Source organism: Quercus robur, chromosome 12 (assembly GCF_932294415.1).
Source record: "Quercus robur chromosome 12, dhQueRobu3.1, whole genome shotgun sequence".
NCBI lineage: Eukaryota > Viridiplantae > Streptophyta > Magnoliopsida > Fagales > Fagaceae > Quercus > Quercus robur.
Window position 1 is genome coordinate 1,029,947 of NC_065545.1, and position 25,200 is coordinate 1,055,146.

General features: G+C 36.0%; 1 protein-coding gene across 1 annotated transcript in view; it reads left to right on the forward strand.

Moving 5' to 3' along the window:
- The first annotated feature begins 3,226 nt into the window (after positions 1-3,226).
- Positions 3,227-25,200, forward strand: part of LOC126708593 (uncharacterized) — a 47,887-nt gene continuing 25,913 nt past the window's right edge. Inside the window, exons 1-8 of the mRNA XM_050408392.1 lie at positions 3,227-3,956; positions 11,975-12,124; positions 12,232-12,399; positions 12,810-12,905; positions 16,672-16,728; positions 22,357-22,473; positions 22,789-23,043; positions 23,657-24,180. Coding sequence (XP_050264349.1) covers positions 3,401-3,956; positions 11,975-12,124; positions 12,232-12,399; positions 12,810-12,905; positions 16,672-16,728; positions 22,357-22,473; positions 22,789-23,043; positions 23,657-24,180 — 1,923 coding nt within the window. The 5' untranslated portion in view covers positions 3,227-3,400. The remainder of the gene's footprint in view (positions 3,957-11,974; positions 12,125-12,231; positions 12,400-12,809; positions 12,906-16,671; positions 16,729-22,356; positions 22,474-22,788; positions 23,044-23,656; positions 24,181-25,200) is intronic.

A 25,200-nucleotide genomic window follows, 5' to 3' on the forward strand; every position in this document is an offset into this window, starting at 1 on the left:
ATGTGGGGGATTTCTTGAAGTTAAGTATGGTATTTTATGAATGCAAGAGTTTAGAAATAAATATCTTGAGGGTTAGTGGTGGCACATGTATAGTATATATAATCCATGCATCTGTTAATTTCAAAGCAAGAGTGAACCATTGACATAAGGTACAAACCATATAGAAGAAACAAAACACCCATTGCTTCAACTGGAGCATGTGAGTTGTTAGAGTCATATTTTATATGTAATTGACTAATTTTTTAACAAAATGCACTTTAATTGTAATTAGGTAAATCTAAGTTGGGTTTAATATATTCAGAATTATATTATTGAAACATATCAAGTGTTAGTATTAAAGACATGAAAATTGATCCAAGAAACAAGTGAAGAAAAATTGTTTTATTAAAGCTTGACAAATAGTTGCTATCGAAATTAAATGAGAAACTTGACACAAGCTCGATCTATCGAGAATTACGATTTCAGAATTCCAAATTTGTAATTCGGCCTAAGTTAATATATTTGTTTAGGGTTTTTTTTCTCACAAATCACAACCCTAGACATATATAAGGTTTATTTTTAAGAGCCGTCACACACGTATTGATGTTTATCGCAATGAATCTGTCTCAAATATTTTCATTAAATGTTTAGATAGGTACGTGCTTTTCAACTTAATTAAGTATCGATCATTGTTCCTCACCCTACAATATTAAGCTACATGCATGTATTCCACGTTGCATCTGAATTAGAAAAATGAATTCCTTCCCGTGTTGCACATTGAACTTTTCTTTATCTAAATTAGGGTAGTGGGGAAGTTTCTCTAGAAAAAGAAAGACGAAAGTAATGTGCTATGCCTATACCGACACGAGCAAAGTAGAAGTATATATCCTTTCCTTATCTTAAACTCACAGCAGTCATTATCTTTTTTTGTTAGTAGTGTTCACTCTTTCTTTGGTTCTTTTCTTCCTTGTTCCGAAAACTTCACTTTTGGAGAAGTTAGTTCCTAGGGGAAAAAAAATTAAAAAGAAAACTGCTGTAAAATAAAGGAAATAGCAAGACAATACTATATATATATATATATATATATATATATAAAGATTATATATGAACTTCTTCAAGTGATCATCCACCCCCACATAAAACATAAAACATAATTGTTATACAATTGGTTCTTGACCAAAATTGATTCTTGAAAGACAATTTTATATTTCATTCTAACCAGATGGTTTGCCTTAGAAGGAGTCGGTGAATACATTTTTGTGTAATTTTTAGATTTATTACAAATGTAAAAGAAAGTTAATGGAAAATTTCAAAAGCTAGGGGGGCCATGGCCTCCCTTGGCACCCCCCTAGCTCCGCCTATGAGTACGGTAACTCAGCATCTATTTTAGCTCTTCTAGTAAAGCAAACCAAATGGTTAGAATGAAATATAAAATTGTCTTTCAAGAATCAATTTTGGTCAAGAATCAATTGTTATTTCTCCTAAAGTGAATTAAAATATAAAAATAGAAACATAGTGTCCATATCTCGAATTCTCCAAATGAAAAATAACAATTATGTTTTATGTGGTGGTGGATGATCACTTGAAGAAGTTCATATATAATCTTTATATATATATATATATATATATATAGTATTGTCTTGCTATTTCCTTTATTTTACAGCAGTTTTCTTTCTAGTTTTTTCCCCGCCCCTAAGAACTAACTTCTCCAAAAGTGAAGTTTTCGGAACAAGGAAGAAAAGAACCAAAGAAAGAGTGAACACTACTAACAAAAAAGATAATGACTGCTGTGAGTTTAAGATAAGGGAAGGATATATACTTCTACTTTGCTCGTGTCGGTATAGGCTTAGCACATTACTTTCGTCTCTCTTTTTCTAAAGAAACTTCCCCACTCCCCTAATTTAGATAAAGAAAAGTTCAATGTGCAACACGGGAAGGAATTCATTTTTCTAATTCAGATGTAACGTGGAATACATGCATGTAGCTTAAAATTGTAGGGTGAGGAACAATGATCGATACTTAATTAAGTTGAAAAGCACGTACCTATCTAAACATTTAATGTAAATATTTGAGACAAATTAACCATCAAACGTGAAGTGGATTACATGTTATTTAATTAATGGTCAATTTGAATGGAAAGAGAGTAGAGTAGAGTCAGACAATGAATATTTGATGAATTTAGCTTTCGCAAGCCCTCTATGAGTTACCGAATTGTCAACTTGCATTGCAGTGGAGGTTGATTTTTTTTTTTTCCCCATTTTTTATATTAATATGGATTTACAAAGCATATGGCTTTTTTTTTTGGGGGGGGGGGGGGGGAGAGGGGGGTGTGTGAAATAAATAAAAAAATCCTAGAAGCTTTAATAAAAGTATGTTAGGCTGGAAAGTGAAAAGTCCAACCATGAGCTACTAGACATCTTTAAGGAAAATTATATACTCTTTACCAGTTTTAGCCACGTGGCAAGTTGTGACTAAAATTGTGTACAATTATGTAATCCTAGCATTTTCCTTGCGATAAACATCAATAATTAACAAATAATTCAAGGATTCCTTGTCATACATAAAGTGAAGCAATTGTGAATCTAAAGTACTTCTATTCTATGGTGCAAAACCTTTATGAGAAGAACAATGGTGTACCATTTATCTCTTTGTATACAGATGTGATGTGAAAATCACAATGGTGTACCTTTTGTTTGTTTTGTTTTTGGCTTTTTTTTAGACCCACATGGACCTATCACTCACAACTTACCTTATAAGCGTAGCAAAGTCGTGATCCTAGCATTTTATATATCTTTCTTTGTGTTTCTATCAATTTTTGGTTTGTTATTTGTCTTTTCTTGTTGGAAAAAAATGGCCAAGTTCTCTCTATTTTATATATTTTCTGGTTAATCACAAAAAGTTAATAGACACACAAAACACCCCCCCCCGCCCCGGCGGTAACCCATTTTATTGCACGTGCCATTCCCGAGCTTCTTTCCTCCAGTGGAGAGTCAGTAAGGGCCCACACAATGCCCCACAGGAACCAATTTCCTTCAAGGTTATCCACTTTTGAAGTTCTTCAGCCCACCTTAATGCCCCCACATTGGGTCACAAGCCCACGTTACAGAGCTCGGCAAAGTTAATAGTCCTCAACTCAAAGAAAAAAAAAAAAAAAAAAAAGTTAAATAGTCCTCCTTTACTTTGGAGATTTATTAAAGTGCCTGGTTCTCAACATAAAATAACCACTACTCCTTAGGATTCTGTTTCTCTCTCGTCCCTTATCTTTCTATATATAGCTTGAAAAAAGATACACATTTCCGGTACTGCGAGGTACACAATCCTATTGTTTTCTTAATTTTCATATCTAATATATTTCGTGATTGTTCTTAGTAGTAACAAAGAAATAGAAGCCGAAAAAACTGTTCCTAGTGGTAACTGAAAAATGGAAGATATGTGGGCGGAAGAGGATGAGGGGCTTGAATTTAATTTGTACAGGAATACCATGACGGGTAATTGGGATAACATTGTTGAGATGTATAAGCAACACACATTCGCAGCCATTTCGGCCAGGATCAACTCGTCAAGGGACACGGCATTGCATGTAGCTGTCTCAATTGCACCAGAAAATATTGTTATAGAACTCATACGTGTAATTTCCCACATTTCTGAGCTCGTTTTACTGATAAAAAACGATGAAGGGAATACCCCTTTGCATGTGGCCGCATCAACGGGGAGATTGAAGATATGCATCCTTCTTGCTACCCTAGTTAGTGGGTTTTCAGGGATTCGAGATTTGGAGGATAAAGATTTATTTCGTAACAAAGTTGGTGAGACTCCTCTCTTCTTAACTGCTTTTCATGGTTACAAACCAATCTTCCTTTATCTGCATAAGGCACTCCTGGAAGCCACCGACACCGACCTTAAGTCAGTCGATCCTGGCTATAGAAGAAATGATGGCGAGACTGCCCTTCACTGTGCCATCAAGTGGGAGTATTTCGGTGAGGATTTTCTGCTTTTCTTTTTCTCACTTCACCTATTGAATAAAACATGAATTAATGTTCTACTTTATATAGTAGAAATTTATAATGTATTCCGATAATGTAAAATTGGTTGAAGGAATTGAATTTTCATGACCCAAAGTTAAAAAAGAAATTGCTACGAGAACTATAACTTGTACTAAAATATTTTTATTATTAACAAATTATATGCTTGTATTGTTATTAGGGAACCATTGCGGTTGTAAGAATTTTTTTTTTTTTAGAATGGTCACTAAAAAATTAAATTTTACAAAATTTAATAAAAAAATAACTTGGACATATGTCACTACCATTTCTTTCTACTAACAAAACGAATGTTATGAATATAGCATTACTCTTATTTTTGTTGTGAAATGCATTTTTGTTGTTAATGTAACATTACTCTTATTTTTGTTGGGTTAATTTTTATTGTTGTTATTTAATTTTTATTTTTGATTTTTTAAAGAGGTTAAGGATTATATTTGGGGGGCCAGAATTATTTATGAAGTAATGCTATGTTCATAACATTTTCATAACAAATCTTAAGCAACCAGCTATTATATATTGATGGGGGAAAAAAGTGATGTTAGTATTACGATCAAATTAGAATTAATAACATCTTACCACAATATTATCTCTCAAGTTAGAAGCTGCAATTTGTAGTGAAATTATTATGAAAATATTGTGGATGCAACATTACTTTTATTTTTGTTGAAACCAAATTCTTATGATTCTCAAGTCAAGGTGTTTAATATTATTATTAAAGTAGTCAAAATAGGTTACTTTAGTATATAATTTTTTTTTAATTTCAAGTATATATATAAATTTTTAGCAAGTCAAGGTGGTCTTGTGACTATCCTGAAATATATGTGGAGCCGCCACTACTATTAAGGAATGATACTTTTTGCTACATACAGGGATGTGACAATAAATTAAAAAGAAAAAGAAAAAAAAAGTAACATACGTCCAAGTATCGTATGCAATATACATAATCCGTGAATCCTTATACACTTATCCTTTTTTTTTGGTGTCACCTAATCCTGTACGGAGCAAAACTTATACTTGAATTAATAATACAAAAGGTATCAATTAAGAACAATGAGTCAGTGAGTTACTGTTCTTCGTAGGAACAAAACAAATTAATTATGTAGCTTGCGAATACTGGGCCTTCTTTCGTGGCGCCAGTCAAGGCTAATGTGGGTATACGAAACAGTGAGGAAAAGCAAAAGCAGGCCTTGTTATTTTCATTTGATAGCAGGCCTGAAGCAAACCGCCCTACGGATTTTTCTCCTTTGAACAAGACAAAAAAAGAATCCTCATATGTCAAGGGTAGTGGCACTACTCGAGGTCATAAGCCTAGGAAAGCATCTCAAGATCAAATGCACAGAAAGACTAGCCAGGCTTGGAGAGCAACTGGCCTCAGCACGCCCAAAGCCCCGTCGGAGCTAGAAAGCTTGTTTGCTTCTGTTGAGGAGCAGGGCAAATCAACACCTCTCAAGGTGTTTAGGGCAGGAGGGTCCCCTTTGCCTCCAGTCAACTGTGCGATCACAAAACCCAACATAGAGACACCAGACACGATTATTGGAGATGATACGACGGTTCAGCCAGACACAACTATGGAGGAAAGGCCAAATGAACCCCAACGAATGAATATCGACCCAGATCTTCTCAAAGCCCCTCTGAAGGAAATCTCCAATTGCCACTTTGAAGACGATGGACAGGTGGGACCTAGTGTTGTCGTTGCGTGTGATAGCATTTCAAGAGCCCCCTTGAAGCGCATTGACCCATCTCTTCAGCCAAGGAAAAAGAGTTCAGCAGAGGAGGGAAGCTCCCAAGGGCACAGTAGGCCACTAGCTGATGAAGGTGGAACCTCGAACCATGAGGTTGATGATATGCTATTTGATGATGAAGGTAACAATTTTGTTCCTTCCTGAATGTTGATTCCTTAAATCTCCTATCTATGGATATGAATATGCTTATTTGGAATTGCCGAGGTGCTCTTAACCCAAATTTTCTTAGTCTTGTCTCTAATTTGATTCGCAAGCATTATCCTACAATCTTGATTATCATGGAAACAAAAGTTAATGGAGATAGAGCCAGAAGTATTGTAGATAGGCTCCCCATGGATGGGGCTATTTTGGTTAATAACATTGGGCTAACTGGTGACCTTTGGGTTTTGTGGGATTCCACCCAAGTGGAAGTTATTGAGCTCTCTACCACAAAGCAAGAGGTCCATGCTTTGGTGAATCTCAATTCCCCCAACTCTCAAGGTCCTTGGCTCCTTTCTGCAGTCTATGCCAGTCCGAGACTTGCTAAAAGGCATCTTTTATGGGATAATTTATCTACTGTTGCTCGTCTCCATGCCTTACCCTGAGTTATCGCCGAGGATTTTAATGAAGTGCTGATTGGAGGAGATAAGTTTGGAGGCAGATCGGTGAATATCAACAAAGCTCTTAGATTCCAGGAGTACCTTGATATATGCAAGATGATAGACATTGGTTTCTTCGGTGCGTGCTATACTTGGTCAAACAATAGGCCTTTAACGCAGCTTGTCTAAGAGAGGATAAACCGTTATTTCGTAAATGCTGAATGGTATGCTCTTTTTCCATAAGCTTGTGATGAGCACCTTGAGAAAGGCCATTCAAATCATTGTCCAGTCAAGCTGCACTGGGACAAAGGTCACGACATCAGACAGGATCGGCCTTTCAGATTCCAGCCAATGTGGCTGTCCCACCCTTCTTTTCCGGATATTATGCGAGATGCCTGGGCAAATCCTAACTCCTTGTCACATGCAGTCTCCAAGCTCACTGATAAAGCGAAGGTTTGGAATAGGAATGTGTTTGGAAACTTGTTACATCGGAAAAAGCGTACCCTTGCCAGACTTAGGGGTGTTCAAATTGCCCTCTCCAATAACCCTAAAAATTTTCCAATTCGTCTTGAGCAAGAGTTGTGCATAGAACTTGCTGAGGTCTCGAAATTAGAGGAAGAGTTTTGGGCAATGAAATCACGCATCACTTGGCTGGTTGAGGGGGACAGAAACATAGCCTTTTATCATACTTTTGCTTTGGTGCGTCGAAGCAGAAATCGTATCAATTGCCTGAAAGATAATATGGATAACTGGTTGAATGAGGAGAGTGATATTGCTGATTTCATCAGGTCGGGCTATGCTGAGTTATTTATGTCTAGTCATAGTAGCTCACTCCTCTCATTGTGGGATCCTCCTTGCTAGAACTCCTGCTTGAAGGAAGATGAAGTTGCCAAGCTTGCTGTTCCAATATCCGATGAAGAAATTTCAAGTGCTCTTTGGTCCCTTAAAGCCTTCAAAGCTCCGGGACCAGATGGCCTCCATGGGGGGTTTTTTCATTGGTTTTGGCTTCTTGTTTGGAAGTCAGTTAGAGAGGAAGTGAAACGGATTTTTACCTCCTAATCAATGCCGGAGTACTTAAATAGAACCCTTATCACTCTAATTCCTAAGTGCAGTGCTCCTGAATCCCTTAGCAATTACTGCCCAATTAGTTTATGCAACATCGTGTATAAGATTGTTACGAGGTGATTGTGGCCAGGATTCGCCCCATGCTTTCCAATCTTGTCTCTCCCTATCAAACGACTTTTTTCCCTGGTAAAAAAGGGATTGACAATGCGATTATTGTTCAGGAGCTTGTCCATACCATGTCTAAGATGAAAGGGAGAGAAGGATTCATGGCAATAAAAATTGATTTGGAGAAGGCCTATGATCGCCTCGAATGGAGCTTCATCCAAGATACCTTAGCTCTTTTCAAGTTTTCTAACCATCTAGCTTCTCTTATTATGAGCTGTGTATCAACTTCTTCTATATCTGTGTTATACAATGGTGGTGCTCTCGAGCCTTTTCTTTCTTTAAGAGGCATCAGACAGGGAGAACCCCTCTCCCCCTTTTTATTTATCCTCTGTATGGAAATTCTGGGAGCTCTCATCACTAAGAAGTGCAATGCCAAGCTGTGGGACCTGATTAAAGCCTCGCGGGGAAGGCTGGCTTTCTCCCATCTCTTCTTTGCTGACAATCTCATACTTTTTGCAAAAGCAGATAGGAAAAATTGCTTGGTTGTGAGAGATGTACTTGACTCGTTTTGTTCCTTATCGAGTCAAAAAGTGAGCAATGCAAAGTCCAGGGTGTTCTTTTCTCCTAATGTCAGCACCGACACTAGAGCATATTTATGTGAGATTCTGGAGTTTAGATCCACCCCGACACTGGGAAAGTATTTGGGTTTTCCTATAAATCATTCAGGCATGAGACAGGACTTTAGGTTTATTATTGAGCGTATTCAGAGTTGTCTCGTTGGTTGGAAAGCAAATCTATTGTCTTTCGTTGGTCGACTTGTTCTCACCCAATCTGTTATTACGACTGTCCCAAATTATGCAATGCAGTGTGTGGCCCTCCCTTCAAAAGTGCTCCATAGTGTGGACAAATTAAGTTGAGATTTCCTGTGGGGATCAACTGATAACAAGAAGAAGCTTCACATGGTTAGCTGGAAGAAGATTACTAAGCCCAAAAGAGAGGGAGGTCTCGGTATCCATGCAGCCAAAGCCAAAAATATTGCTCTCTTAGCCAAACTCAACTGGCGATTGAAGACAGAGACGACCTCCTTGTGGGCCAAGGTTAAGTATAGGGTGGTTAAAAGATCAACCACTGCCCATCTTAAACCTCGGACTTGCTCTAATATCTGGTCTGTGATAAGGAAAGGAGAGGTAGTGTTTAACAGGGGGTCCAAACGGGTAGTTGGCAGAGACAGCTAACTATCCTTATGGAATGACAAGTGGTTGGACAAGGGGCCGTTGCGAAGCCTCATTTCAGGCCCTCTCAATTGCGAGGAAGAGAACATTTGCTTAAAAGAAGTTGCCAACTTTAGTGGATGGAATTGGAAAAACATTTCTCTTTCCTTACTTGCTCATTTGCTGGCTGCCATCAAAACCACCCCTATATCCTACTCGGCCTTTTATGAGGATCGTCTCTCCTGGTATTCTTCCCCAAGTGGGACTTTTGAGCTTAAGGAGGCCTATAGGTTGGCTAACATGGAAGGTGAAGATGATCGAGCAAGCCCTTTTGAAGGTGAATGGATTTGGAAGACTATCACCATCCCGAAGGTGAAGTGTTTCATCTGGCAATGCTATCACAATAGCATTTCAGTCCGAGCCATTCTGGCCAATCGAGGTATGGATATTTCCTCCTCTTGCCCAATTTGCAATGGTGCCTCGAAAACCATTATTCATGTTTTGAGGGATTGCCCTTTTGCCCAATGCTTCTAGAACTCCTTTCCCCAGCCCATGCAGGCGTCTCTATTCTATAGGGCTAGACTTATGGATTGGTTGAGATTGAACTGCCGTAGTACTAAAGACTCTCCTTGCTCAGGGATTAATTGGGGGGTTGTATTTCCTTTTAGGATTTGGGGTCTTTGGCTTCACAAAAATAGTGTAGTCTTCGGCAAAGAGAAAACCCAGATTGATCTTAAGAAGGAGGTAATGGCCAAAGCCATTGAATTTTCTTTTCTCGGAACCAATGGTAGGTGTGGTGGTCATCGCACAACTATCAAGATCATTTGGCAACGCCACCCGTGAGAATTGGGTTAAGCTAAACACTGATGGCTCTTCCATTGGGAACCCCGACTTGGCAAGAGGTGGAGGCCTGATCCACAATGCAAATGGGGAATGGGTGCGAGGTTTTGCTCGAGATATAGGGACCACTACTAGTGCTGCTGCTAAGCTTTGGGCTCTTTGAGACGGAATTCGCTTGTGTATTGCTTTAAAATTCCCAGCAGTAATTATAGAACTAGATGCCAAGTTCGGGGTGGACCTATTGCACAAAGAGGATAGAAATCAACACGGGTTGGATGCTATCCTTGGAGATTGTAAAGCGGGTTTGAGGGATATTCCCGTGGTGAAGATTCAACATTGTTATAGGGAGGCAAACAAATGTGCCGATGCATTAGCTAGGAGGGGAGCCTTGCTTCCCCAAGATTTTGTTATTTTTCTAGATCCCCCAGCTGATGTATCCTTGCTTCTTAGTTTAGACGCAATAGGGGCTGCTTTTGATCGGACTATTAATGCTCCTGGTGTTGTTGTTTAGTTCTTAATGAAATATCCTTTTTACAAAAAAAAAAAATAATTACGTATATATTCCTCTCTCTCTTTGTGTGTCATTGTCTCTGCCATTATTTCTCCTACCGGTCTTAGTCATTGCAACAGAGAACGGGAACCTCATCGTCGGCCTCACCAAAGAAGCCTTGCTCCACACCTCTTCCTCACAAGCTTTGAGCGCACCAAGGGCTTCATCAGACCAACGCTCGATCTCCATCCAATTCGTCTTGATCTGTCTCTCTGTAATTGTAAGATTGAATTTTATCAACCATCTTGTTGGCTTTATTTTGTGCCAAATTTGCTTGTATTTTAGCAATTAGTAACCCTGTATTTAGGTGGGAATCATGTAACGGTAGTGAGTGAGAGAGTGTGAAGAAATGCTCAAGATTGTGCAAAGATGCAGAGACTCGCGGCTGGGACTCGCGGGTGACTCGTGACTAGCAAGACCCTAACTGCAGCACACGAGTGAAGAGTGCAGAGAAGATGAAAAATCACGCCAGCTGGAGTACTACAGGACAAAAAGTCCAGACTGGCTGTTCTGTTAACTCGCGGCTTGAACTCGCGACTCAGTTAAGTCGCGAGGCCAAGCCGCCAGCCAGCTCTGTTTTGAAAAACCTGACTCTTCGCATTCCATTCTCACCCTAGTATAAATACCCCTTATACCCACGAAATGTAGAGAGCTTCCAAAGAGAATTTTGAGAGAGAAACCCTAGAGAAAAACAAGATTGATTCATCCACAATCTTCACATAAAGACTTTTCAAATTCCTCTACTCTCTTCCTCTCCATTGTTACATCCTTGAGAGGTACATTACCAAAACCTTTTCTCACCATACCCATATCTGTGAAAAGGCTGTTTGGTGCTTTGGGAAGCAGTTAAGAAGGGATCAATTTTATATTGGTTGATGCTATGGTTTATAGCGGAATCCGGTAAGCTAAAGAAAAAATAGGTTCGGCGTAACCTCGTTGGAGTAGGAGCTTGGAGGGCTTAGGTACACTGGGTAGATTAGGCTTGGAGGGTCTTTTGCTGTTCATGTATCCCAACTACATTCTTTAGTGGATTATTTACTGCTTAGAGGGCGGCGAAGAGGTTTTACGCCAAGGGCTTCGGTTTCCTCTTCGATAACACATCGTTGTGTTGTCCTTGTGTTTGCATCTCTCTTCCCTTAATCTTTGCCATTTAATTTCTGCTGTGGATGTGATTTTATTTGGTTTAGATTGATTATCAATTCTATATTAAGCTTCTGTTCATATTCCGCAAATTAATTGTTTGATATTAAGTTTGAATTGGTAATTTGTTAATTGGGGGTCTAAACGTTCATAGTGTTTTGTACACTAATTGAACTTTCAGTAATTCTCCATCTCTCTCAAGTCCAAGCCCCTCTTGCCCAGTTGTTGTGATTGTGTGTTAGTTAAATTGCAGTAATATTGCGGAACATTTACGAATAGAGAAATAAGTCGAAAATGAAGAGTTGAAGCTTGGATTGTTGATTTGTGAAATTATTTGAGCACAGTGTTTCGATCTCTTATATATATTAATCTTTAAATTAAAAGAACTTGCTTAAAAAAATAATTCTTATTTTTCTTTTGTAAATTTTTTACATTAAAAAAAAAAAAAAACAAACATTTTCCATATTTTTCAATTAAAATTGACATAATTTTTTTTTATAGAAAACTTTGAAAAATGAAATAGAGAAAAAGGAAAATATGTAAAGTCGATCATGATAGGGTCCAATTATTAAATTCATGAAATGGTTCACCATAAATATGAGAGGATAAAGCACCATATTTTTGTGTTTTAAAAATACTTAAGAATTTTCCCAAAAATAAAAAATCAATTATGTTAAAACTGCATTACCGGCTAAGTTTAATTATTAATTATGGTTGACAGATGTGGCATATGAAATACTTTTAAAGGAACCTAGTCTTGCTTATGCTGTGAACGAGGTAGGAATCACTCCTTTGCATCTCCTAGCAAGTAAGCCTTCGGTCTTCAAAAGTGGTTCCCACCTCGGATGGTGGAAGAGCATCATTTATCATTGTAAGTATGACTCAACTTTCTAGCTAGCTGCAAGTCATCTCTCTAACATTTTGGAGATCAGAGTACGTTGTGTTGTAGCTACAACATCCTTTGTTGTTGTGTGAAAGGTATATATGTTGAAGAGCTGGAGCACGAAACTGTTGATAAAAGATTGATTGATTCTGCCATTAAAGAATTGGATGAATCTTCCATAGACGATATTACTCACAAATTCCCAAAGAATTACCACATATGCATCCAGTTTTATCAAGTGCTGCAGACTTTGGCTCCATTCGGTATATAAAGTGGATCTTTTTTCTTTGCATTAATTTAAGTTATTGCAAAACCTTTGACAGAACATGAAAATCAGGGCAACTCAAGCTAGGGGAAACATGAATTTTTCTTGGATCATTTAGGACTCTTAAGGTCTACCAGATTCATGCAGTTGTTTTTCCATTCATTGATATTGAGGTCTCTCATTAATCATATAAAAAAAAATTTATTTCAAAAATTACTTTTGATTTTCTAGCTTTAATAAAAAATGCATTAAGTTTCTCAAAAAAAAAAAAAAAAAAAATGCATTAACAGAATGATTAGAACTTCAACATATACGGCAGAACCCAAAAACCAACGAAAAACAGTGTTGATTTATTTAATTATTTCTCTTCTTTCCTTTAAGTTCTGTAATATTGCTTTCCTTTTCTAGTGATTGGAGGAACAAATATTAGGCATTGCAAATGCCGAAATGCTGATGTGGAGAGTCCCAACCAACCGCGTGTTATTTGCCAATCAAAACAAGGAGGTGAGAATGCATAGTTTTTTTTTTTTTTTTTTTTTTTTTTTTTTTTTTTTTTTTTTTTTTTTAGTTTCGATAGGTTTTAGAAATTTGAATTCTGAACGTTTTCATTTAAAAACACAAAAAAAATATTTATTGAGCTACAAAATTCTTGATAAAAATACATAATTTTTTTTAATATTTTTGAAGAATTAGCAGAAATGCTTAGTATTAAAAGTTCATTTGAGTTGAAAATATTAGAATAATCCCACACCAATTGGGTTTTGGATTTAATATGGTTAGTTGGTCCAGCCATCTATTAAAGTTTTAGGTTGAATGCTTTACTCAATAAATTATCAATTATCTTAAAATTTTAAACTGTTAGAAAAATGTGAATTATATCATTTAACTATAATTCCAACATTCTTTTTCACCTATAGGCCTAAACTCTTCTTTAATAAGTGGATCTCATATGTGGGATTTTATTATTATTATTTTAAATGGGAGGTAGCTTGAAGATAATGATTAAACTCAGAATTTCCTGCTATGATATCGAGATAAATTGTCAATTGTCCCAAAACCTAAGTTAATAAACTTAATTTTTTTTTTTTGAGGAACATAATAAACTTAATTATTTAACCATAATTCTAACATTACTAGCCTTCGAATATTGCTAAAGCTGATCTATTAAATATTGCTAAAACTTATATTTGTCATTATCCTTAACTAGTATGTAACTCATGCTTATGCACGGGAATGATGAATTAGAATGGTGCTATTGATGTTAGTTTGAGTTATTAAACATATAGGACATAGTTCAATCAGGACATTTGGAGGTACTAAAATAGTTTTTCCTTACAATTTTAATGATATTGGTTACGCCAAGTTTCTCATTATATTATTATTACGTATATAATTTTGAAAATTACTATTGGATACTACATATCAATTTACAATTATTGTTTGTGAAATTCTACTAAATATAACATAAAATAAAATAATAAATTGGTTAAATATTATCTCATAAATTGAATAGGGATAGATGTATAGGATCATTTAGCTCAATTAGAGTTTGTTACGTTCGATATCTTCGCATACAAAATATCTTATTAGAAATAGTATAAAAAATATGCTCATTAGTTTAAAAAAAAAAAATACTAATAACAGCAAAAATCTAAACAATTTAATTTGTATGGGAAGCTAACAAAAGCAAAATCCAATTTCGATTCTAATTGAATTTTCTCTAAACTTTGGTTTATATATATTACCTAGTTAGTAATAAACCATACATAGTCATGGTATATTATATAAATGATTTATAAATTTGAATTGTTTTTAGTTATACAAAGAATAAAGGTTCATAAATATAAAATCACTCACTCTCTCTTTCTCTATACTAAATTATATGATTAGGTTTTTTATGGTTATTTATATTGGACTCCTCGTTTTCTATACTAAATTAACTCATTTGACACAAAAATTTAAAAACTTAAATTATATGGGACACTTGGCGCAAAATTAAACTTTCATTGAAATCTAATTTTCACATTGAATTAATTCACTTGGCACAAAAATGTAAAAACTTAGATTATTAAACTTTCATTGAAATCTAATTTTCACATTGAATTAACTCACTTGGCACAAAAATGTAAAAACTTAGATCAAATGAAACAAGTGGGACAAAATTAGACTCTAATTGAATTCCAATTTGAAATCTAATTGGATTTTTTCTCAGCTTTGCCTATTAACACACACACATACACACACACAGATTAGTGTGTAATCTCATACATATGCATGGGTACAATTAAAAGCAATTATAATTACACGGTTCAAATTACACATTTTTTTGAGAAGAGATTTAAATTAAACATGGTATTAACTTGCACATTTTTAAATCATACATTTCTAAATTATGTAATAGTTTCTCATTATATATATATATATATATATATATATATATATTAATTTAGAATTTAATTAGATTTAGATTCTTCGGTTTTTGTATCCAATAATTCACTTACTACAAATATTAAAAAATTAGATGGACATGTAGCCCCAAATTGGACTCTAATTGAAGTCCAATTTAGAATCTAATTGGATTTTGGATTCTTTGATTTTTACACTCACAAATTTACTTGACACAAAAATTAAAAATTAGATGAAACATGTGGCGTAAAATTGACAATTTAACTAAATTGTCTCTGAGTTTTGACTTGTAATATATACATAAATTATTGTCATTATTAAATGTCAATGAAAAGTGGTTCTACTAAATACACCTTGTTATTTGCGCATTAAAATTATTAATTTTGTTTGGTACAAATTCCCAAGCTCCAACTGATACTCCGGATCATGGTATGCCTCTCTCTTTCTCTCTCTCTTTCAATTAAAATTTCGTGCTAATAGAATGTTATTTACCATTCTATATGTGAGCACATCTTTTATGCATAGTTTAAAATACAAAACTTGAAATTGTATTTTTTTTTTTATAAATGAGATGATAAATGATGAGATTAATAATTTCTGATATTTTGAAATTTTACAGGTATAGAGTGTATAAGAAAAAAATGTGTACGTTTTTAGACCCTTTAAACATAAGTTGTTTAACCTAATATTAAGACAAGTTAATTAACAAGTTCATTAATAAGATCTAGGTTAAACTCATTCAAATCATATCATATAAATAATGCAGAAATATAAAGAATACACGATATGATAATCTAGGAAAACCAAACCGGTAAAAAACTTGGGGAGGATTTAACCTAGCTATCCTCAATGTAAAACAAATCCACTATGAAAGAATTGAAGTTTGTACAATAATACTTAGACCACTAACATCCTATTGCTACCTCGAGTAGAAAACTTACTATCACGACCCACGTGACAGCTTCGAGTCCATTGACTACTTCTTTCTTTGATCCACAGCAACCATAAGTTCTCCTACTTGTGTTTTTCTTTAAGCTCTTGAAACAGCAACTGAAGAGATCACCAAGTTCTTGACATCAATCTTGATCTTAATAACCCTAAGTGTGTATGAAGGTAAACATCTCTAGATCTCATAGAAGATTCACACACATAGCATATCAACAACAACTAAAACGTGGTTAGGGTTTTTCTTTTTATACTTGAAGCAAAACATAAAACCCTACACGTCATATGGGCTTGAGCTGAGTTAGAAATTCTGCAGAAAAAACAATCTGCATGAGGTTCGATCGATTGAGCCTTGTAGATTTAATTCAGTAAATTCTGCAATCACTCGATTCCAACTTTACACATAAACACACTTTGAGCAGCCTAAATCTATACTCTAAGTTTTGATCATGGTTTGTCAACACAATACACATTGAAGTTCTAATACATTTAGTTCATAAAGTCTTAAAACCTAACAAAATGTAATATAATAGTAGATTTGTCAAAATTCGCATACAATAAAAAATGATAATTTAGAAATTACATCCTCTAATTTTGCCAAAAATTCAATTCTAGTCTTCAACTTCACTTTCATTCAATTTGATCCTTTTAAGTTTCAAATTCATTCAATTAAGTCATGCCAATGTCATTAGACTCCATTAAAATGAACCGTTAGAGTGATCCAAAATTACGTAATTTTGTTCTTTAAGATTTTCTTTTTTTAACATAAAATTACTGGAAACATTTTTTTGTTATTATTTTTATTTAAAAAAAAAAACAGAAATAAGCAATTAAAAATACAATAAATTGAGTACCTAGTATCCACCCCCAAATTATCCTGCTGGACCGCTTCTATAACGGTGTTACTTTTCTTTTCTAGATGCAAATGAAGAGAATCCCAGTGAAACGGACACTACTGGCCAATCGACAGAGGAAGGTAAGAAATGCATATGGTAAAAAGTGAGTTTTTTTTTTTCTAATTTTAATTTTAAACTCTATAGTTACAATGCAGAATGAGTGATTTAAATATTGGATGTTTCAATTGGAAACAAATAATAGATACTTTATCAAAAAAAAGAAAAAAAAAAAGAAAAAAAAGAAAAGAAACAAATAGTATATACCATTTGAGCTACAAGTCTACAATGGTTTTTATGCATGAGTTGAATTTGTTAAAAAAAGTCTCAGATAAGTTGGGTTTGAGATTTAGTATGGTTTTATTTAGCATTTTTATTAGCTCTTGCAAAAATTCTTGTATATTTTAGAATAAGAACTTTTCTTTTTTTTACACAACTAACTTTAATAAACATTCATATATGATTGTAAGGACACGATTATTGGACGGCCCAAGAATAACGTTGGGCTCTTACATAAAAGATCCCTCACAATATGATTTGTAGAGAGTGGGCTTAAAAGGCTTGCCTTTGATCGCTGGGCAACAGTCTGGTCCGGGTTTTAGTGGGGCTCATACAAAGGTAGGTTTAGCCTGGATAGCTAAGCCTTACATCGATGTAGCTTGAAGGGTTTGAGTCCTCGGACTTATTCCGAGGAGCATCACATTCTTCCCCCCTCCCTCCCCTTCTTGGCTTTCGTTTCCTTTTATACTCGTAGTCCTCTCCTCCTTTAGGGTCCACGTGTAGATTTAGATTTATGGTGCTGATACTTGTCCCATCAGCCCCTCCCTAAAGTCGTTGGGAGTGGTTGTAAAGGCTGGAAAGCAGGGTTCAGTTGGTTACAAAACACTTAATGCATTGACAGCAGCTTTTTCTTAGATATTTTCATGCTTCTTTTTGTCATTTTCTTTCTTAATACTTATCCTCTTTCGTGGAGTGGTCTGATGCGTCACTTTCTGATGGCTGACCGTCCCCTTTTCTCCACGGCCTGGCCTGTCCGAGGAGGAGTTCTTCCTTGGGCTGGGCCCTTGGGCCTTTTTTGGGGCTTTCACTATGCGTTCTCGGCAACAGGTCTCCTCGGCTTAGGCCTTGGGCCCTGATGTAAAACGGGCTTGGGCCATGAATTCTCAGGCCCCACAACAGCCCCTCAAAATCCTGCTGCTCGACTTTTTAGTTGGGGAGTAGGGTTTTGGTGACGTTGGTCCCACATCATGGCTCGTTCAAATTTATGTCTTCCACTAATACTTATGTTTTTACATTTACATGGGGGACGTGCCCAGTCAGGAGTCGTTCTTTCATTTTTCCACTCACGTGGAGCCTTCTGACGTTTCAGCAATCGAAGCGCGCCTTCCCGAGGATCTTCAGATCCTACGGTTGTGGATGGCGTGGGAAATTGAGCCCAGACCTGCCTTGTCCGTAACGCTCCTTGGAAAGCTGCACGAATTGAATGCCATCTCCCTACCCTTTATATAAGTAGGGTAGGAGGTTATTCTCCTTGCATACAAACCCTTTGGCTTTCTTCAGAATCACGAACCCTTTATCCATAACTAGTTCCCACCTTCAGTGTCGTCTCCCCTTAGTGCAACATGTTTGAGGCTTGGGTGGAGGTGGAGGAACTTCACCCGCCGCAGAGGCACCGAACCCTTCCAAGACTTAAGGTGATGTGGTCTGGGCAGGGGAGGCACAGATTTAAGGTGTCCTCCCGCTTGGATATGGTGGGGGCAGTACCCCCCCTCTCTTTCAGCCAAAATCCGAAGCAGGTTCTGGTCACACCAGATTTCTGGTGTGTCAGAAGAAAGGTTTTCCGCCATCAGCGTCGTCTGCGATACCACAGGCGTGGTTCCATGGAGGCTCATCAACCTCCGGTTCCCTGCACCTTTTCTTCAACGGTGCCGACCCGAAGTCGGGCTCTTTTGCTGCCTGAGTTATAGGCATGTAAAAGTATTGAGGAATGGCTCCCCTAGACGAAGTTTTAAAGTGGCAGCACGTCTCTCCCCTGCACCTGCACTTCGGCTTTTTCTTAATTCCCTTGTATTATTATTATTATTTTTTTTTTGTTTTTGTTTTGTGTAGTCAGTTTCAGTATGAGCTTATTTGAGCTCTTTCAATGTACGCTGTACTGTTCCTTTGTCATAATAAAAAATGAATTTATTTCTTTTTAAATACTTTTCCTTTCTGCAACAATTATTTTGGGCATGGGTATGCTACGTGTGTGCTTTCCTTTGATAATACTTAGAGCAGGAAACTTTGAAACAGAAAACTACTAATTCTAGTTTATCGATATTATCAGGCATAATAATGATAATTCTCAGTAAATTAAAACTCATGAAACTAACCGGGATAATGGTCGAGTGCTTCGTAACGCAGGCAAGGCGACCGTCCGAGAACGATAAGCTCTAAATAATTCATCTGAGAGGGTAGCCGAGCAGTGAGGGACTCCGACTCTATTTTTGGCAACATATTGCCCTATATATTGCATCAATCCTCTTGGTATTGAGGATCCGAGGATAAACCGGGGAATCCGTGTGGTTTAGGGATTATCCCAACTATCAATGGGGAATTCTCCTCGGATAGATTCTAATATCCATGTAACGTCCAGGTCGTGCCCATGTTGTCCCTTCTAGGTAGTCGGTTTCCCAATAAGCTCGAGTCTGGGGACCATACAAAGCCTGGGTTTTATCCAAAACTTGTAGTTTTTCTTTTAAGTACTTGGTTTCCCCATAGGCTTGAGTCCGAGGACCATGCAAGGCCTTGGTTCTGTCCAAAACTTGTGGTTTTTCTTTTGAGTAGTTGGTTTCCCCATAGGCTTGAGTCCGAGGACCATGCAAGGCCTTGGTTCTGTCCAAAACTTGCAGTTTTTCTGTTAAGTAGTTGGTTTCCCCATAGGCTTGAGTCCGAGGACCATGCAAGGCCTTGGTTCTGTCCAAAACTTATAGTTTTTCTTTTGAGTACTTGGTTTCCCCATAGGCTTGAGTCCGAGGACCATGCAAGGCCTTGGTTCTGTCCAAAACTCGTAGTTTTTCTTTTGAGTACTTGGTTTCCCCATAGGCTTGAGTCCGAGGACCATGCAAGGCCTTGGTTCTGTCCAAAACTTGTAGTTTTTCTTTTGAGTACTTGGTTTCCCCATAGGCTTGAGTCCGAGGACCATGCAAGGCCTTGGTTCTGTCCAAAACTTGAGGTTTTTCTTTTGATTACTTGGTTTCCCCATAGGCTTGAGTCCGAGGACCATGCAAGGCTTTGGTTCTGTCCAAAACTTATAGTTTTTCTGTTAAGTAGTTGGTTTCCCCATAGGCTTGAGTCCGAGGACCATGCAAGGCCTTGGTTCTGTCCAAAACTTGCAGTTTTTCTGTTAAGTAGTTGGTTTCCCCATAGGCTTGAGTTCGAGGACCATGCAAGGCCTTGGTTCTGTCCAAAACTTGCAGTTTTTCTGTTAAGTAGTTGGTTTCCCCATAGGCTTGAGTTCGAGGACCATGCAAGGCCTTGGTTCTGTCCAAAACTTGTAGTTTTTCTTTTGAGTACTTGGTTTCCCCATAAGCTTGAGTCCGAGGACCATGCAAGGCCTTGGTTCTGTCCAAAACTTATGGTTTTTTTTTTGTATTTATCTATTTTTCGAAGGTTAGCCCTTCGACCAAGATGGGAGGCGCTAGCTTGATGTTGAAAGCCCCTAGAGCTGCCCGTGCCATTTACACTGCGAGGCGTAGCCCCTAGCGGAAATTTATGTTGGAATAACAACAGCGTGTTGCTGGAAATGATGGAGCTCTTACAGACCCTTGCTTGACAGAGACTTGACTCCACCGCCACCGGCGCCGACGCGCAAGCCTTCCCACAGACGGCGCCAATTGTAAGGACACGATTATTGGACGGCCCAAGAATAACGTTGGGCTCTTACATAAAAGATCCCTCACAATATGATTTGTAGAGAGTGGGCTTAAAAGGCTTGCCTTTGATCGCTGGGCAACGGTCTGGTCCCGGTTTTAGGGGGGCTCATACAAAGGTAGGTTTGGCCTGGATAGCTAAGCCTTACATCGATGTAGCTTGAAGGGTTTGAGTCCTCGGACTTATTCCGAGGAGCATCACATTCTTCCCCCCTCCCTCCCCTTCTTGGCTTTCGTTTCCTTTTATACTCGTATTCCTCTCCTCCTTTAGGGTCCACGTGTAGATTTAGATTTATGGTGCTGATACTTGTCCCATCAGCCCCTCCCTAAAGTTGTTGGGAGTGGTTGTAAAGGCTGGAAAGCAGGGTTCAGTTGGTTACAGAACACTTAATGCATTGGCAGCAGCTTTTTCTTAAATATTTTCATGCTTCTTTTTGTCCTTTTCTTTCTTAATACTTATCCTCTTTCGTGGAGTGGTCTAATGCGTCACTTTCTGATGGCTGACCGTTCCCTTTTCTCCTCGGTCTGGCCTGTCCGAGGAGGAGTTCTTCCTTGGGCTGGGCCCTTGGGCCTTTTTTAGGGCTTTCACTATGCGTTCTCGGCAATAGGTCTCCTCGGCTTAGGCCTTGGGCCCTGATGTAGAACGGGCTTGGGCCATGAATTCTCAGGCCCCACACTGATTATTTATTTTACATTATATTTTATTAAAATATCATTTTTTATCAATTTTATATTACTCTCTCAAATCATCCCTCTTTGAGTTAATGAGTAAAGAAATATAGAAAATAAATTTGCATGTGAATAGTAATTGTGTATATTTTTTCATAGATAATTGTAGCAACAATCTAAATTTACACAAGTTTAGAGCATTTGCATCAGCTCATACATTCTGCCTATTTTAGTATATATAAGAATCTACTTTTTTTATTTTACATACTTTTCAAAAAAAAAAATTTATTATCTTTTTCATATAATCATTATCTACTATTTTCCTTCATTCTCAAGATACATAAAGAAAGAATAAAAAATTAAATGTAAAATAAATAGTATCAATATAAATTTACATGATTATTGTAGCAATCGTTTATTTTTACACATCTTTGCATGACCAGAGGTAAGTGGATTTTGGGTTTGATTGGCTAAAATGTTGTCATTTAAAAAAAAATATATATATATATATATTATATAAGCACTAAAGTTTTTTTTTTTTTTTTAGAAACTATATAAGCACTAATGTGAGTGCTCTTATGTAGATTGATGTGAGTGATTTTTGGAATTGGATGTGAAAAATTTACCCCTTATGCTATTGTGAGTGCTCTAAGTTGCTCATGTACATCTATTGAAACATTAGGTCAGTGTTAGGAACCCTAGGTATATAAATAATAATTGTTGTAATATTGTATTTAGTTAGTTAAAATTTTAAGTATGTTAATCAAATTTAATATATGCAGAAATTATTAATGCATATAGGAAGTAATAAAACCATTAAGATAAGGTCACGTGGGCCAATAGAATAGTTTTATGATTCTATAAATACCTATTTATAATCATATTTCACAAACCAATTAATTGCTTAGTGTATTTCTCCATAGAGATAGAGTATATCGAATTAAGTTAATTTTTCTATACTTCTCGTCCATTCCCCGTTACAAAAAAACTAGGCTCTAAATAGTCGAAGGCTATAATGGCCTTACAGTACTGCCAATTATTGTCATTGTTGAAGCTCAATGAAAGTAGTTTTTCTAATTAAACCTTTTTATTTGCACATTATAATAAATTATTTTTGTTAATTTGGTACAGAATTTAAAGCTGGGAGGGAAGTTCATCGATTTGTTCGGAGACATTATGAAGACTGTTATAACATTTTCCGTCTTTTGTACACAATATTCATCAGGATTATTCTGGGCTTTGGATATGGTTTGCCTCTATATTAGACTTTCACCCAACTTCTTAACACCCCGCACATGCGCGCGCGTGCACACACACACACACATATATATATATATATATATAAAAAGTTAACATTTACAAATTTTGAACTTTCCAATATAAAATAGAATTTTTTTTAAAATACTTTTTTAAAGAAGCCATAATTATTTATTTATCTTATCAACGTGGTTTCAATCTCGTTCATTATCATGTAAATTTGTTAGCATTTTAAGTACTTAACGGTGCATTAATTAATATATTTTCTTTTTGTGTAATTATCTTATATTGATTATGACAATCCAGAGGGTATAAGAAGTATAAAACGAAAGCATGTATATTCGGTTCAAATCATGAAAATTCTGATCAAACATACCTACAACGATGCTAATAAGTTTGGCTTAACAAGTGGGGCAAACCCTGGGAAAACACATGGAATTCCGGAGGTACCACTATCACCAACAGACAGTGACAATACCACAGCCAGAGGTGCCAAAACTGAACCACAAGATGGAAATAAGATAAACGAAACTGCTCAAGAAGAGAAAACGAAGGAAAGAGGTGATTCACTATTCTCCCATATCATAGATTTATGGATTTATATATATATATATATATGGACTTGGATTATGAAGAACAAAATTTTTTTCTAAACTAGTTTGGAGAGAAGCTCCTCAAACTTTTTATATATTTTTATATTGGGTATGAATTTTGAAAATCTAATCGTTAGATTGCATATTCATATTATATCCTTCATGCTTGTAAATCTTTAAGAAGATCAAAAATCAATTGCTGTCTTCAAATAAGTGCAAAAATTTAAAGTTTTTGTAATATAAAATTGTGTATAAAAAATAAGTTTATTGATCGAATAGCAAATAACATCCGATTTGAATGAAACTTGATATGCATATTAAGAACATAAGGAATATAAAATTCAACGGATAGATTTTCAAAATTCACACCTAAAAAAGAGATATATAAGAAGTTCGAAGAGTTTCTCTTCAAGTTAGTTCAAAGAAAAACTTTGTTCAATTATGAAGGTACATCATCAGCTATGTACTCAATCGATTTGAGTTATATAAGTGATTATGAGAAATTTCAATTGTAATTAATCCTTTTTTTTATAAGTATATATATGTGGCAAACATTTGAATATGTACTCTATTATTAGCAGGAAAGGGGGAAACGACTAAAATGACAAAGGCAGACACACCCTTACTTATTTTACTTCCTGGAAAAGGGGAAACGCCTGAAACAAAAATGATAGAGACACCCATATTGGTTGCGGCAAGAAATGGTCTCACAGAAATGGTCGAGCAAATACTTCAAAAGTTTCCACCAATGGCCATTGATGACAAGAGAAAAGAAATGTCTAAAATGACAAAGACAGAGTCAACCATATTGCTTGCAGCAAGAAATGGTATCACAGAAATGGTTGAGCACATACTCAAAAAGTTTCCAGTGGCCATTAATGAACAGAGTGAAGGAAAAAATATTGTACTTTTGGCCGCGAAGAACAGGCAAACACATGTATTACTGCTACTGCTCGAGCAAGATTTTGTGAAACGTAAATTAATTCATGAAGGGGATAAAAATGACAACAATGCATTGCATCTAGCAGCTGAGATAGGAAAGCAAAAGCCTTGGCTAATTCCTGGTGCTGCATTGCAAATGCAGTGGGAAATCAAGTGGTATGAGGTATGAACTCAAACCAATTTTGACCTCCAATTTTATTGAACAAATTACCAAAGAGATTTTGACCACATATGCACGAAATCACACAATGTAATTATAGCACATAGTAGCAAATGTCACCATCTTACCAGCAGTGTCAGAGGAAGGGGCACATGAAGGCCTTGGCTTTTAAAAATTCTCTCCTTCCTCTTATATTTTTTTTTTTTCAAAAATTTTCCCGTAAGTAATAATTGTACAACATTTATGATATATTTAGCTTTGAGTCTTCCTAAAAAAATACTCCCTCTGTCCCAATTTATTTGTCATGTTTGAAAAATCAAACTTTTTAAGTGAACATTATTTATTGTCTTGTCTGCCTTATAAAAATGTATAAATTTATAGAATTACCATTAAATAAATTTATCAACTTTTTTTTTTTTTAATAAAAAAGAGTTATTCTTAATGAGGCAACTTAAAAGGTGGCCCAATTAGATTGATTTTTTAAATATTTGTTTGTTTTCCTTTCAAATAGTTTTGAAAATAAAATAGTGGTATAATAGGAACATTAGTAAATTAATTAATTTTATTTTTAGAAATAGAACAATATTTTGGGACATCCCAAAATGGAATAGAGGACAAACAATTTGGGATGGTGGGCGTATATTATGACTCCTCCATTACCTACATTTATGATATAAAAATTTCACCATTGAATATAAAATCAAAAAAATATTCTAAAATATCTAATTTTAACTGAGTTTAAATTTATAATAATTCCCTACTAAAACTTCTATTTTTACACACATTCATTAGAATCCTGATATGAATTATTTTCTTTTAAAGGTACAACATATAGTTTTATACACAAACACAATTATATAATCAAATGGATCTTAATAACTACCATTAGGGGTAGTTATTAATAACTTCTCCTCTCTCTCCATATGTGTGTTAAAAATACTTAGGGTATGTTTGGTACACTGAATGAGGATTACGACATGAATTGTAATCTTTATTACTACCAATAAAATGTGTTGTAATGTA